The sequence below is a fragment of the Megachile rotundata genome, chromosome 3, assembly GCF_050947335.1.
Source record: "Megachile rotundata isolate GNS110a chromosome 3, iyMegRotu1, whole genome shotgun sequence".
Classification (NCBI taxonomy): Eukaryota; Metazoa; Arthropoda; class Insecta; order Hymenoptera; family Megachilidae; genus Megachile; species Megachile rotundata.
Window position 1 is genome coordinate 7,919,484 of NC_134985.1, and position 16,447 is coordinate 7,935,930.

Below are 16,447 nucleotides of genomic sequence, written 5' to 3' on the forward strand. Positions count from 1 at the left end.
TATGGCAATATTAATTATATAAAACGAAAGGTACATCAATTTTAATCAAAGTTAAATTTAATACTAAACCAGTTAATATGAAGTATTTTGTAACAAGAGTTGTATTTAAAAAATGTCTTTTTTTGATTCAAGATTGGATACTCACCGACGACAGTGACTTCTGCTGTACATTCTTGATCCAACAGTGTACAAGTGTATTCTCCTTCATCATGAACAGACGTGCTCCTAATCAGCAATTTCCTTACTGTACCATCCTTCACAAACTCTAATTTTTCTTTTCCAGGTCCTAGTTGTTCGCCATCCTTGAACCATTTTACGTCCGCCGTCTGTGACGTGATTTCGACTTCCAAAATGGCGACGTCGCGCTCCTTCACCTCGCAATCTTGTAACTTCTTCACGAATTCTGGTTTGGTGGCTGTTGAAGTTGGAGAATTTGGTTAGAAAGATGAAGTTTGAATTTGAATTTGGAGAACATTTGTTTTTGAGTGGAAGTTTGAGAATTTGGGAATTTGAGGATTTAGGGATTGGGAGACTTGGGAGATTTGGGAGATTTGGGAGATTTGGGGATTGGGAGATTTGAGGATGGGGGGATTTGGGAATTAGGGGATTTGGGGATTTCGAGATTTGAGAATTTGGAGATTTGGGGATTTGGGTATTTGAGAAATCGGGGATTTGGGGATTTGGAGATTTGAGGATTTGGGGATTTGGGAATTTGGGAATTTGGGAATTTGGGAATTTGGAAATTTGGGAATATAGGAATATGGGAATTTGGGAATTTGGGAATTTGGGAACTTGGGAACTTGGGAACTTGGGAACTTGGGGAATTTGGTGAATTTGGGGAATTTGGGGAATTTGGGAATATGGGAATTTCGGAATATGGGAATTTGGGAATATGGGAATTTGGGAATATGAGAATTTGGGAATATGGGAATTTGGGAATATGAGAATTTGGGAATATGGGAATTTGGGAATATGGGAATTTGGGAATATGGGAATTTGGGAATATGGGAATTTGGGAATATGGAAATTTGGAAATTTGGAAATTTGGGAATATGGGAATTTGGAAATTTGGAAATTTGGAAATTTGGGAATTTGGGAATATGGGAATATGGAAATTTGGGAGCTTAGGGAATTTGTGAATTTGGGAACTTAGAGAATTTGGAAGTTTGGAAATTTGTAAATTTGAGAAATTTGGGGACTTAAGAATTACAGAATTAAAAAATTAATAAATTTGAAAATCCCAAAATCTAAAATTCCATTCTCTTCTCCCAAAATTCCAAAACCCTCTCCTTCCAAGCTTCCCTCAAACTTCTTACCTTTCACCGTGACTTTGCTGGATGTCATCTGGTTCTTAACAGTACACTTATACGTTCCTTCATCCGTAGGATTGGTCTTCTTGATCACCAACTTATGGACTCGTCCTTCTTCAATGATCTCACGATGATCCATACCACTGATCTCTTTATCATTATGCCACCATTTTGTGGACACCGTGTGCGATGTCTCGCACGTCAACTCGAGGGTCTTATACTCATCCACAACGACTTCCTTTTCAAGGGTCTTCGTGAAAGTCACTTTGTCAACGTCCACTGTGACTCTTGCACCGTGCGAGGCTTTTCCTACAGGATTACTGGCGACGCATTTATAATCTCCGGTGTCCACTTCAGAATTCGCGTTTCTGATCTCGAGTACGATGTTCTCGCCGTCATAGGTCTCTGTTATGTTCGGTGACTTCTCCAAAGGCTTGTTGTTCCTGTAAAAATAATAGTTTTATAGTAAAAATATCATGTAACAAAATATCTTCAAATGTCTTTTTAAAATAGTTCAAAAATTTAGGAAGATATAGGGAATAGGAAGATGAATTTTATAAAATGATTTTATCGAAAGATATAATTTGTTGTGGAGTATTAAGAATCATTGAGACGCCATTTTGTGTAGAGAAATATAAAATGGAGCAATTTTAATGAATCTTATAAACAAATTGTATGGAAACATATAATTTGTTGTGGAGTATTAAGAGTCATCGGGACACTATTTTATGGAACGAAATATAAAATGGACGAATTGTTATGAATCTTATAGAAAGATTTTATGGAAAGATATAATTTGTTGCGAAGTATTAAGAATTATAAAGACACCATTTTGTGAAGAGGAATACAAAATGGACGACTTTTAATGAATTTTATAAAAAGATTTTGTGGAAAGATATAGTTTGTTGTGGAGTATTAAGAATCATCGAGACGCCATTTTGTGTAGAAAAATATAAAATGGAGGAATTTTAATGAATCTTATAAACAAATTTTATGGAAAGATATAATTTGTTATGTAGTATTAAGAGTCATCGAGACACTATTTTGTGGAACGAAATATAAAATGGATGAATTGTTATGAATCTTATAGAAAGATTTTATGGAAAGATATAATTTGTTGCGTGAGACGCCATCTTGTGGAACGAAATGCAAAATGAACGAATTTGGTGATGTAGAAAGTCGAATAAGATTTGATGACATAAAATATTGTAATACGATACTTGTTATATGTAAATTTATAGTTTAAAGTTTATTGTAAAAATGGCAATGTAAATCATATTAATTTTTAATACAAAATGGCTTCCTTGAAAAACACCAACCAACAGTGAACCCATATATGGAGATTTTATTTGTTTTTAAGTATTTAAGTTTCATGTCAAAAGTAGAATTAATAATAATAAATATGCTTTTGAAACTGTTACACATTGTAATAATTAAAAGTAGAAAATCGTACCTTAACCACGTGACTTCCGGTACAGGATTTCCAGTGACTTTGGCGACCAATTTAAACGTGCCTTTCTCCGGAACAGTGAGTTCTTGGAACCGTTCGGTGAACAATGGCGGCTCCGGAGCTCCGCTTGGTATTTCTATAAAAAGTTCCACGTGAAATTAATATTTTGCAACGAAGATAAAAACAATTTAAATCGATCTTTAAAATATGAAATAAAAGAATGAAAGCAGAAGCAGACATATCGTACCCTTCGTTATGGTGAAGTGTTCGTACGTGTGATGTTGAATATTAATGGTCAATGAAGGCTTCAGGTTAACTGAAAAATATATTAGCAAAGCATTTTGAAGCATTAATAAGCAGCATTTTGTTGTAAAATCGCTTAGTATTTGTGCCTGAAATGAGCTTTTATTGAAGTGTAGAATGTAGTCAGAGAGGGTCAAATTTTAACTTAAATTTTATCGCAACTGTAATTGTGTTGTGTTGTAAGTTTCATCACAATACTTTAAGCGGTTTAGGTTTATTTAATAGAAATTCTGGCTTTCTTAATGGAAAATATCAGTAATTACTTAATAAAAATTGCAATGTTACTTGTTTTGAGGAAGCAAGCTTTGATTTCTTCTTTAGGAAGAAGCGATATTTTATTTTTTTATCGAATTGAAGAAAGATGGTATTTTCTTCTCGCAAGTGGTGCACCCTCTTTTCATCCCTCTTTAGCCACATTCATGTTGAAGCACATTAGAAAGAACTAATTTCTACTTATATCATATATTTATAATGTATAATGTTTCTTGTACTATTCGAAAAATATGAAAATAAAAATTAAATTTAAATATGCTTAAAATAGTTTGTACTACTATTAATATTAGTAATTGAAGACTGAGTTTAAATTATTTTAGAAAATCAGCTAAATATACAAAAAGCAAATATACATGAAATAATACAGCACTAATATATTATTATTATTACTTTCTCAGCCATTATAATTTCTCAACTATTATTATGCTCGAAGCTATTATACTCACCATCATAAACTAATTATGCATCATTATAAGCAGTCAAACGTTTAGAGCAATTAATAAAAAGTACTTCAAATCATCAAAATATTTAATGTTCTTACTTTCGACAGTCAACGTAGCCTTAGTTTCGGCTGTACCAAGATCATTGGTAGCCACCACAGAATATTCTCCTGTGTCTGACACTTGTGGCTGAATTAGTGTCAACGTATTCACGTGGCCATCTTGTTTCGGAGACACGCCTTTCAGTGGTTTTCCGTTCTTGTACCAAGTTACTTTTGGAGCTGGATTTCCGACGATCTGAGTAGACAGAACTACGGTTTCTCCTTCTCTTACCACGTAGGACTGCAATGGTTCTAGGATTTCTGGTGGCTCGGATTTGCCGGTCTTCACCTGAAAATGAATAATTATAAATTTATTATGTGGAGGGGAAGAGTAAAGTGGGTATTAGTTTTTGAGGATTTGAGGATGTCGGATTTGGTGATTTGAGGGTTTGGGAATTTGGAAAGTGAGGAATTAAGGGAATAAGGAATTGGAGGATGACTTGGAGGAATGGGAGAGTGGGAGAATGGGGAATTGAGGGAATGAGGAATTAGGGGAATGGGGAATTAAGGGATCGAGGAATTAGGGGAATGAGGAATTGGAGGATGACTTGGAGGAATGGGAGAGTGGGAGAATGGGGAATTGGGGGAATGAGGAATTAGGGGAATGGGGAATTAAGGGATCGAGGAATTAGGGGAATGAGGAATTGGAGAAGTGAGAGAGTGGGGGAATGGGGAATTGAGGGAATGAGGAATTAGGGGAATGGGGAATTAAGGGATCGAGGAATTAGGGGAATGAGGAATTGGAGAAGTGGGAGAGTGGGGGAATGGGGAATTAGAGGAATGAGGAATTGGGGGAATGTAGAATTGTGGCATTGTGGAATTGGAAATGTGAAGAATCGGTAACATAGGAAATTGGGGCTCAGGTAATTGGAAAATAGGGACTTGGTGACGTACAGATTTAGAGACGTAGGTATCTGTGGACGTAGGACATTAGGAACCTTGGTATTTAAGGACGTAAGGACTTGTGAACATAAAAATTTGAGAACTCAACAATTTTGAAATATTACAACTTGAGAATTTTATATTCCCAAGTCTCCAAAGAGACTTAATTTTTAAATTTAGGAAATTGTCTACTTGAGAATTAGTAAATTAGCAAATTTGTAATGTCAGTAATAATGCTAAATACAACAAAGCAATATACAAACCTTCATAGGAATTTCGATAGTAGCTTCACCTTCCCTGTTTCTAGCAACGATAGTATATTTTCCTTCCTGTTTCTTCTGCACCTTCGTGATCTTAATTACACTGCAGTACATATGCATGTCGCTTTCGGTGGCAACCGTGATATTTTCTTTAGTCGTGATCTGTGTGTTCTTGTAGTACCACGTTATTTCCGGTTCGGGTACAGCCACCAGTCGGCATTCAATGATTACGTCTTCACCCTCGTCCACGTATTTTGCTTTGGGTTTCCTGGAGAATGTTGGTGGTATTCCTTCCAAGATGTCGGCGAGGGATGATTCTCTGCAAAATTTTTATTTTGTACATTAAATAAATAAATGTAATTAATATACATACAAAAATAAATTTGTTAAGTCATAATAATTTACTACTGTTTTATTTTTTTTTATTATTCTTTATGTTTCACAGATGAGTACAGTAAAAAAATAATTGCAAGTATTAATTATTATGTTATTAGTATTACTAATTATTTTTTATTCTATACTGATTTTATTGAACAAACTAATTAAATCAATTATTACCTTCATATGTATTCATTATTATTTCCTGATGAATTATTAATCAATTCATTACATACTAAATGTCAACAATTTTAATCAAGTCACTCAATCAAATTAATTCAGTAATAATTGTCTCAATCCAATCATATAACTAAATCAATTGAACAAAAGTTGGGTAACTGTTTTCACAATTAATTAATAATTTTTATAATCATCATATAAATTTTATATTAATGTTCATTAATAATAACGACTGTATGGTTACAATTATTAAAAGTATATCATATGAGTATCAACACCCACATAATTGTACGTCATTGTCTATAAAAATTTATTAAAATATGTTCAAGTACTAATTCACTTTGAAGATATTAATACTTGACTATAGTTATTTAGTATGTTTTACTTTTTTACTTTTTTTAGTATGTCATAAGCTAACATTTTCTTCAGTATTTTATAAAGTAACATTCTTTTTAGTTTGTCATAAGCTAACATTTTTTTCAGTATGTTACAAACTAACATTTTTTTCAGTATGTCATAAGCTAACATTTTTTTTAGTATGTCATAAGCTAACATTTTCCTCAGTATTTTATAAAGTAACATTCTTTTTAGTTTGTCATAAGCTAACATTTTTTTCAGTATGTTACAAACTAACATTTTTTTCAGTATGTCATAAGCTAACATTTTTTTAGTACACCATAAGCTAACATTAAGTACTAAATTAAAATGCAGTAACAACTATATAATAATCTACAACAAAACTATACCTGGACAGACTCTTTCTGGATGGACCAGTCAAATCTGACCCATGATCAGAAAGAGGAGCTTCCACAACCAACTCCGTGGTGCTGGACGCGAATCCTGCTGCATTTTTAGCGACACACGTGAAGGTGCCAGCGTCTTCAGGGAACACTTCTCTGATGATCAGTGTTGCAACGTTGTCGTCATCGTAATACATTTGGAAGTCTGGGGATGGCTTGATAATGGCGGTCTGTCGGAACCACGTGATTTGTGGCCTTGGTACACCTTCCACTTGACACTCGAATTGAACCGTGTAACCATCGGGTGTGTGTATGGGTTGTAACTTTTCGATGAACTTTGGTGCTGATGACTTCTCTCCAGGTGCTGGTTCTGGAAAATTAGAAAGGATTAATTGTTTAATTATGGAGAGGTATATAAATGGTTGTAATTATGAATTACATCAGTGTGAATTGTTTTCAATTATAGTTAATGAGGTACAGATGTGAATATTAAGACGATTTATGAGTTATTTATGATAAAATATTTACTGTTTGTACGTCTTTTTTCAGAATGATTGATGTATATGTTTATGAGATACCAAATAACAATTTGATGATAATTATGTATGTATCTATATACAAATGAAGAATAGTATAAGTGGAGTTTCAGTGAACATTCTAAAAATATGACCACAAATTAAAATGTTAAATTTTCGAATATCAAAAATAAATAATTCTGTAAACTTTCTAGATTTGTGAATGTAAAAAATGAAATCTTTTGTTAAAAACAAATAATAGTGTATTAAATGAGATTGTTAATAAAATTGACACTATTTGTAATATTTAGCAATAATATTAAGGTTCTACATTTTACTCGAATGCTATGTTGCATATGATGATATGTGACTACATTTTTTGTATGTGACGATATGTTCATATGATGATATGTGACTGCATTTTATGTATATTTATTAATAATAACAATAAATGAAGAACGAGTATAAACATATGAATATTTCCTCGTAAAAAATGAATTACAAATAAACTTACTTTCAAACACAGGTAATTTATCAATTTTCTCGTGCAATTTGCGTTGCAGATAAAGAGTGTAGTGAGCTTCGTTCAATAAGTACTGCGCTGGAACCCAACCCTTTTCCTCCGTCAAGTGTTTCTTCACGAACCACCAGTCCTGATTCGTGTGATCTGAAAGGAGACACAACATATCATTCCTTTCTCATCCTTATTTTCTATTAACTTTATTAAAAGAAGAAACTTTAAATTTACCGATAATGTAAACTCTTTCTCCTTCGACGAGGTTGATAGCTTCGTCGGTTTCCGCCACGTATGAGCAGATTGAGAACATTGTGTCGCCATCGCGTACAACGTATTCAATTTCCACTGTAAAATTTATATAATGCATCAATGTATAAAATAATAAAGTACAATATAGAAATAGAAAAATGAGTGATTTTTTATAACTCTTTTTCGGATCGATGAACTTTTGCAGCCATTACATTGTTTAGGTGTTTATTATTTTATGAAAAGAGGTGGCAAATGACAATGAATGGAATTTACAAGTCGTAGAAATTACAATGCGTGGAAATTATAACTCATAGAAATTACAGCGCGTAGAAATTACAACGCGTAGAAATTACAATGCGTGGAATTATATCGCGTGGAATTAGAACGCGTGGGATTATAACGCGTGGAATTACAAAGCGTGGAATCAGAACGTCTAGAAATTACAACACGTAGAATTTAAAGCGCGTGGAATTGCAACGCATGGAATTACAACGCGTGGAATTACAATGCGTAGAAATTATAACGCGTGGAATTACAATGCGTGGAATTACAATACGTAGAAATTATAACGCGTGGAATTACGGCGCGTAGAAATTACAACGCGCAGAAATTCCAATGCGTGGAATTACAGTTCGCAGAATTACAATGCGTAGAAATTACACTGCGTGGAATTAAAACTCGTGGAATTAGAACGCGTGGGATTATAACGCGTGGAATTACAAAGCGTGGAATCAGAACGTCTAGAAATTACAACACGTAGAATTTAAAGCGCGTGGAATTACAACGCGTGGAATTACAATGCGTAGAAATTATAACGCGTGGAATTACAATACGTGGAATTACAATACGTAGAAATTATAACGCGTAGAATTACGGCGCGTAGAAATTACAACGCGTAGAAATTCCAATGCGTGGAATTACAGTTCGTGGAATTAGAATGCGTAGAAATTACAATGCGTGGAATTACAGCTCGTGGAATTAGAACGCGTGGGATTATAACGCGTGGAATTGCAACACGTGGAATTACAGTGCGTGGAATCACCACTCGTGGAATTATAAATCGTGGAATTACAACGCATGGCAATAAATCCGAAAAAGAGTTAATAAAACCCCATCCTAAAAACGCACCTTCCTCTGAAATATCCTCTTCCCTGGTAATGCTAAGCGTCGCCTCTTCTGCAAATCGTCGAACAAAACATTAAAACATTAATAAATCCTACTTAAACCATCACATAAATTAGCCGTTCATTGTCAGCAGATGCATCTCGAAGCAATTTCCTATTGTTAAAACCTCATTTTACCATATTACCTAAAGTACCGATATGCTTTTCATTCGCAGTGATTTAAGAAGCAGGATGGTAAGAGGTGGGTGTCCTTACGGACTAGGATATTAAGGGCAAGCATACTCACTAAACATCGACAGGCTGGCGAGCGCGTTAATTTCTATATTAGCTGAAAGCACGTTAAATTCGATTAGGTATCATCTGATGCAGTTGAGAAATTCTGTCGAACCTTCGTCGTATGTTGAAACGCGTCTCTTGCTCTTCAGCTTCAATGCCAGCGATTCGTCCGCTTCCTCGATCGAGTACTTCCTGTCGCGTTTCAGTTTTAACATCACGTCGCCTTCTTCGACATCTTCCACCTTGTATGGTTTGGGTTCCTTCTTCCTTCTTCTTCTCAACGGCAGCCTCATCTCGTCCGTCTCTAATTCCTCCACGCTGTACTCGTCCCTGCCTTCCTCGTCGGATTCTATGATCTCCTCGATGATAGGTCCAGATTCATCCTCCACTTCCTGCAGGATTCTGATCGTCTCTTCTCCGGTCTCCTCCGAGAAGGTCATCGGACGTTTCTTCGGTTTCAGACGCACCTTACCGGACATTGAGATGTCTTCTTCCTCGTAGGTGTTCAACGAGATCTTGAACTCCTGCTCGACATCCTCCTTGGTCTTCGTGCTGCGTGGACGGAATGTGACGTTCTCGGCTTCGGTCACCTCTTTGATGTCAGGCCTGGGCTTCTTCTTTGGCCGCAGTTTGCGGAGAGTGACGTCCTCGTAGATTTCTTCAATCGGTTTTGGAGGTAGCTTCGGTGGTTTGCGTTTGATCGTAAACTCTTGTATTTCTTCTGCTTCTGGCTCTACTTCTTCAATCTTCTTAATCGTTAACTCATCCGCAGCCGCCTCCTCGACCTTCTTCGGAGCTTTCTTCTTCTTAATTTGGACATCGGTCGTCACTTCTTCTTCTTCTTCCGTCGGCTTCTCAGGAGCGCGAGCTTTCTTTATTGTGACGGCAGTCTCCTCTTCCTCGGTGACATCCGGTTTCTTTTCTGGCTTCTTCTTCTTCTTGATTGTGAATTCTTCGGGCGCTTCGGCTTCGACTGGAACGGGCTTTTTGATAGTCACCTCCGCAGCTTCTTCCTCGACGACCGGTTTCTTCTTGGGCTTCTTCTTTAGAGTGACTTCGGCCTCTTCTGGCTTCTTTTCTTCTTCGACGGGTTTTGGTTTTGAGATTGTTACTTCGGCGACTTCTTCCTCTGTGACGGACTTCTTCTTCTTGGGTTTTGGTTTGATGGTAACCTCTTCTGGAGCTTCTTCTTTTTCGACCACTACGGGTTTCTTGATGGTTACCTCGTCGGCAGCTTCTTCTTCCACTGGCTTCTTCTTTTTGGGTTTCTTTACTTCTACCTTTTCGGTTACTTCTTCTGGAGCCTTCTCTTCTTCTTTGGGTACTGGTTTCTTTAATGTAACTTCTTCAGTAACCTCCTCTGGAATGGGTTTCTCTTCAGGCTTCTTCTTCTTCTTCAAAGTAACCTCCTCAGTGATTTCTTCTTCCTCCTTCTCAACCACAACAGGTTTCTTGATGGTAACCTCATCGGCAGCCTCCTCTTCCACTGGCTTCTTCTTCTTAGGTTTCTTCACTTCTACCTTCTCGGTCACTTCTTCCGGAGCTTTCTCTTCTTCTTTGGGTACCGGTTTCTTCAAAGTAACCTCCTCAGATACCTCTTCCGGAACAGGTTTCTCTTCAGGCTTCTTCTTCTTCTTCAAAGTCACCTCCTCTGTGATTTCTTCTTCCTCTTTCTCAACAACCACAGGTTTCTTTATGGTAACCTCATCAGCAGCTTCCTCTTCAACCGGTTTCTTCTTCTTCGGTTTCTTTACTGCTACTTCTTGAGTGACTTCTTCAGGAGCCTTCTCTTCTTCTTTCGGCACAGGCTTCTTCAGAGTAACCTCCTCAGAAACCTCTTCCGGAACAGGTTTCTCTTCAGGCTTCTTCCTCTTCTTCAAAGTCACCTCCTCTGTGATTTCTTCCTCCTCCTTCTCAACAACCACAGGCTTCTTAAGTGTGACTTCATCAGCAGCCTCCTCTTCAACCGGTTTCTTCTTCTTTGGTTTCTTTACTTCCACCTTTTCACTCACTTCTTCAGGAGCTTTTTCTTCTTCTTTGGGTACCGGCTTCTTCAAGGTGATCTCTTCAGCTACCTCTTCCGGAACAGGTTTCTTCTCCGGCTTCTTCTTCTTCAAAGTCACCTCCTCTGTGATCTCTTCTTCTTCTTTCTCAACCACCACAGGTTTCTTCAGAGTGACTTCATCAGCCGCCTCCTCTTGAACGGGTTTCTTCTTCTTAGGTTTCTTCACTTCTACCTTCTCGGTCACTTCTTCAGGAGTCTTCTCCTCTTCTTTGGGTACCGGTTTCAATGTAACCTCTTCAGTAACCTCTTCCGGAACAGGTTTCTCTTTTGGTTTCTTGGGTTTCAATGTCACCTCTTCTGGAGCCTCCTCTTTCTTTTCTTCCACAACAGGTTTCTTTATTGTAATCTCTTCGGCAGCTTCTTCCTTCACTGGCTTCTTCTTCTTCGGTTTCTTAATTGCTACTTCTTCGGTCACCTCTTCAGGAGCCTTCTCTTCTTCTTTTGGTACGGGCTTCAATGTAACCTCTTCAGTAACCTCTTCCGGAACAGGTTTCTCTTCAGGCTTCTTCTTTTTCTTCACAGTAACCTCCTTTGTGATTTCTTCCTCCTCCTCCTCAACCACAACAGGTTTCTTTATTGTAACTTCTTCGGCAGCTTCTTCCTTCACCGGCTTCTTCTTCTTCGGTTTCTTTATTTCTTCTGTCACCTCTTCCGGCGCTTTTTCCTCCGGTTTCTTCAGAGTAACCTCCTCTGTAACTTCTTCAGTTACCTCTGGAACGGGTTTCTTCTTCGGTTTCTTTATGACAACCTTCTCTTCTTCTTTCTCTTCTTCAGTGACAACCTTCTTGAGCGTTACTTCCTCTACTGTAACCTCTTCTTCTTTAACCGGTTTCTTCTTCGGTTTCTTTACGACCGCTTCTTCGACCTCTTCTTTCGGTTTCTCTGGTTTCTTTTTCAGCGTGACTGCAGTTACCGTCTCTTCCTCTTCCACTTTCTCTTCCTCCACAACGGGCTTCTTAATTGTAACTTCAGCCGGAGCTTCTTCAACCGGTTTTTCTGGTTCCTTCTTCAAGGGTACTTCTTCAGTCACTTCCTCCGGCTTTTCTTCCGGTTTCTTAAGCGTTACCTCTTCTTCCTTCTCTTCTTTAGGCTTCTCTTTAGGCTTCTTGACCTTTGTCTTACGTCTCACCGTCACATCTTCAGGTTCTTCTTTAGGTGCTTTTGGAACTTCCTCTTCCTCTTTCTTCGGTGCTTCTTTCACTTCTTCTTCCTCAGGTTTCTCCTTCTTCCACGGCTTCAGTGTTATCTGCTCAGGCTCCTCTTCCGGTTTCTCTTTCGTAGGTATCCTGAACTTGACTTCCGGTTCTTCTACGGGTTCCGGTGGTTTTGGTTTGCCCTTTATCAACGGAATTTGCTCTATCTCCTGATCTGGTTTCTTCTTTTCTTCCCTCTCGTATGGTTTTGGAACTGGCTCAGGAGCTGGTTCTTCTGGCTTCTCATACTCTTCAGGTTCGTATTTCTCAAGCTCTGGCCTGTCAAAGTCCAAAGGCTTGAGGTCATCATGTTCTAGTTTCACTTTCGGTTTCTTCTTCTTCTCTGGTTTCTCTTCTTCCTCTGGTTCTGGCTTAGGTGGTTTCTTCAGTGGTTCTTCGACTTCTTCCGGCTTCTTCTCTGGTATCTTCTTCAGTTTGACCTTCTCAGGCTCTACCTTCTCTTCTTCTGGCACCTTGCCTTTTCCCATAGGAACCTTCTGTGGTTCTTCTGGTTTCTCTGCCGGTTTCTTCGGTTGGCGTTCGTACACCGATTTGTCTTCCACTTTCTCCAGAGGCACCTTCTTCAGCTCCTCGAATTCGAGATCCAGTTTCTCCAACTGTGTTGTCTCTTTTTCGGATAGTTTCACCTTTTTAATCTTCCTCTTCAGAACTTTGAGAGCTTCTTCCGTGTTCCTGGACAGAATACCCGCTTGAACCGGGTTCTCTTCAAGTTCGGTGATCTTCGGAATCTGTAACTCGGGCGGATAGTCACCGACAAACGTTATCCTGCTACGCAACATGATCTTCGGGAACTTCTTCTCGTCGACCGATTTCTTCTTCGGTACCGTGACCTTCTTCAGCTTGATGGAAGCGAACTGAACGGTCTCCTGGGGCTCCGAAATCTTCAGTTTCGTGGGTTTGATCTCCTTCCTCTCGATCTTCTGTGGTACCAGTTTCTGAAGAGATTCCGGCAAGGGTTTCTTCTCCTTCTTCTTTTTCGGTTCCCATACTATCTTCTCTGGCATGGGTTCCAGTACAGGTCTCTCGTACTCTGGTTCCACCCATTCCTCAATTTCGTCTTTCTTAGCCGGCTTCTTCTTCTTCTTCTTCACAACCTTAGCCTCCTTCGGTTTTTCTGGAGCTTCGGTTGGCTTTTCTTCTGGTACCTCTTCTTTCTTCTCTGGAGCCTTCTCTGTGGGTACCTCAGTGATTTCAACCTTCTCTTCTTCTTCTTCAACTGGTACTGCTTTGCGTTCCTCCGGTTTCTTTGTCGGTATCTCTTCCGGCACAGCCTCTGGAATTACTTCGGTAGTTTCAACAGGTTCCTTTGGAACGACCTCTTTCTTAGCCTTGACTTTCTTCGGCTTCTCTTCAGGTATTTCTTCTGCTTTCTCCTCAGGTCGTTCTTCTTCAGAGATCTTTGGCTTCTTTTCTGCGGGTTTCTTCTTCTTAGGCTTCTCTTCCTTTGGTTTCTCCTCTTCTGGTTTTACTTCTTCCGGTTTCTCTTCAGGTTTCTCTTCCACTGGTTTTTCTTCCTCAGGTTTGGCTTCCTTCGGTTTCTCTTCCTTTGGCTTCTTCTCTTTGGGTTTCGCCTCTTTCGGTTTCTCTTCCTTTGGTTTTTCTTCCTTGGGCTTCACTTCTACCGGTTTCTCTTCTTCTGGTTTTTCCTCTTCAGGTTTCACTTCCTCTGGTTTTTCTTCCTTAGGTTTCTCCACTTTGGGTTTCACCTTCTTTGGCTTCTTCTCTTCTGGTTTTTCTTCTTTAGGTTTCTCTTCTTCCACTTTCTCTTCTTCAGGTTTCACTTCCTCTGGTTTTTCTTCCTTAGGTTTCTCCACTTTGGGTTTCACCTTCTTTGGCTTCTTTTCTTCCGGTTTTTCTTCTTTAGGTTTCTCTTCTTCCACTTTCTCTTCTTTCACTTCCTCAGGTTTCTCCTCTTTGGGCTTCACCTTCTTCGGTTTCTTTTCTTCCGGCTTCTCTTTAAGCACTTCTTCCTCCTTCGGCACCTCTGGAACCTCCTCTTTCGGTTTTTCTTCCGGAATTTCTTTCACCTTCGGTTTCTCTTCAATCACTTCACCATTCGTTACAACCTTTTCCTTCTTCTTCTTCTCCTTCTTCTTAATAGTTACCTCAGTTACCTTCGCCTCTTCTTCCACCTTTTCTTCCTCCTTAGGTTCAGCCTTCTCCTCTTTCGGTTTCTCTTCAGCTATTTCCTCTGTTCTAATTTCGGTAACTACCTCGGTTGTTTGGATTTCTTCCTTGGGAATAACAGCCTTCTTAGCTTTCCTCTTCTTTGGTTCTTCCGGTGTTATTTCTTCCACAACTTCCTCCACTTGTTCCTCTTCAGCTTCAGTTGGCTTTAATTTCTTCTTGGGTGCTTTCTTTACGGTAACCTTCTTCTCTTCCACAGTTGCCTTCTCCTCCTTCTCTTCGACAACTGTAACCTCTTCTTCTTCGGGTTTCTCAACCTCCAACTTCTCTTCCTTTGTTGTAGTAATGACTTCAGTTGTAATTATGCCTTCCTTTGTAGGAATTTCTTTCTTTGCCTTAGTTTTCTTCGGCTTCTCAGGAACAAGTTCCTCGACTTCTTCAACTGGCTGTTCTTCCTCCTCAGGTACCCCTTCTTTCGGTGCCTTCTTCACCTTCACCTTCTTTGTAATTACCTTCTCCTCCGTTTCTTTGACTTCGACCGCTTTCTTTTTCTTGGGTTTCTCCTCTTCAGGAAGTTCTTCCGCACCAACCTCAGAAATTACTTCAGTCACTTCTATACCTTCTTTCTCAGTGACTCCTGGTTTCGCCTTCACCTTCTTAGGTACTTCAGGCTTTATTTCTTCAACAACTTCTTCCTGTTCTTCCGCCTCGACAGCTTTAACTGGCTTCTTCTTCTTCGGCACTTTCTTCACTGATACTTCAGTTATTTCCACTTTTTCTTCTTCCACTTCCGAGGGCTTGGCTTCTTCGGGTTTGACTTTTTCTTCAGGTAACCATTCGACGGAGGTTTCCGTGGTAACTTCAGTGATTTCCACTCCTTCCTTTGGTGTGATTTTCTTTTTAGCCTTTTCTTTAACAGGCTTCTCGATCACAATCTCTTCAACTTCTTCTTCAGGTGCTTTGCCTTCTTTGATAGTTGCTTTCTTCTTCTTAATGACCTTCTTCGTCGGTGTTTCTATTATTTCTACGATTTCTTCTTCCTCCATCGCCTTAGCTTCTTCTATGGTCTTCTGAATGACTTCCTCGATTACTTTATCCTTCTTCTCTTTCGGTTTCTTGCGAATGATCTTCTTCGTCGGTGTTTCGATAGTTTCGATGATCTCTTCTTCTTCTTCTATTACCTCCTCCGGCTTCTCTGGTCCTTCCTTCAAATCTACCTTGGTCACCTTGACCTTCTTCTTCTCTTCTTCCACGATCGGTTTCGCCTTTTTCTTCTGTGGCTTCTCGATGATGATTTCCTCAACAAGCTCTTCAGGAACACCACCATCCTTCACTACCTCTTTCTTCTTCTTCACGATCTTCTTAGTGGGAGTCTCCACAACTTCCACTATCTGTTGTTCCTCCATTTCTATGGTTTCTTCCCTGGGTTTCTGGATGATCTCTTCAACCACGACTTCCTCTTCACCCTTCTTCATCGGGCGTATCTTCTTCCTGATGATCTTATGAGTGGGTGTTTCGATAGTTTCAAAAATCTCTTCCTCCTCCTTAATGACGACTTCCTTCTTCTTCTTCGGAGCTTTCCTGACATCGTGTTCGGTGATTATCACCGTCTCTTCTTCCTCCACGATCGGTTTAGCTTCCCGTTTCTCCGGTTCTTCTATTATTATTTCTTCCACAACTTCTTCGGTGACTTCGTCCTTAGCCTTCACAGGTTTCTCCTTCTTGATCACTTTCTTCTTCGGCTTTATTTCCGTGACTTCTTCGATGATCTCCTGCTGTACAAACAAAATCGATTAGATAACCCGCAATGATTTACTTTAAAATTTGCTTTTCATCCTAAAGCTTTCATCCTACCTGTTCGACCGTCTTCTCCGTGACATCTGCGAAAAGTAGAAAACTGCTTTAGTATCCATCACCGATATTTCTCATCATTAACACTAAGCTATCGTTCAGCAAATCACAAACCATTTACGGCTAAATCACGTACTGATATCAAGCGGATATGGGAGGTTGTTGTCAGCAAGTGCACTGACAACTGTATAC

The 16,447-nt window shown here is 39.0% G+C and overlaps 1 protein-coding gene across 16 annotated transcripts in view; it reads right to left on the reverse strand.

Moving 5' to 3' along the window:
- Nucleotides 1-16,447, reverse strand: part of sls (sallimus) — a 171,363-nt gene that overhangs the window by 13,863 nt on the left and 141,053 nt on the right. For 10 of the 16 annotated variants that reach the window (XM_076529445.1, XM_076529444.1, XM_076529439.1 and 7 more), the window contains 12 exons: nucleotides 16,259-16,284; nucleotides 9,111-16,179; nucleotides 8,727-8,774; nucleotides 7,581-7,694; nucleotides 7,347-7,499; nucleotides 6,324-6,687; nucleotides 5,023-5,338; nucleotides 3,878-4,166; nucleotides 3,008-3,076; nucleotides 2,764-2,896; nucleotides 1,317-1,753; nucleotides 146-415 (listed from right to left, as the gene is read on the reverse strand). In XM_076529445.1, coding sequence (XP_076385560.1) covers nucleotides 146-415; nucleotides 1,317-1,753; nucleotides 2,764-2,896; nucleotides 3,008-3,076; nucleotides 3,878-4,166; nucleotides 5,023-5,338; nucleotides 6,324-6,687; nucleotides 7,347-7,499; nucleotides 7,581-7,694; nucleotides 8,727-8,774; nucleotides 9,111-16,179; nucleotides 16,259-16,284 — 9,288 coding nt within the window. The remainder of the gene's footprint in view (nucleotides 1-145; nucleotides 416-1,316; nucleotides 1,754-2,763; nucleotides 2,897-3,007; nucleotides 3,077-3,877; nucleotides 4,167-5,022; nucleotides 5,339-6,323; nucleotides 6,688-7,346; nucleotides 7,500-7,580; nucleotides 7,695-8,726; nucleotides 8,775-9,110; nucleotides 16,180-16,258; nucleotides 16,285-16,447) is intronic. The other 6 variants (XM_076529451.1, XM_076529448.1, XM_076529438.1 and 3 more) reach the window with 3 other exon arrangements.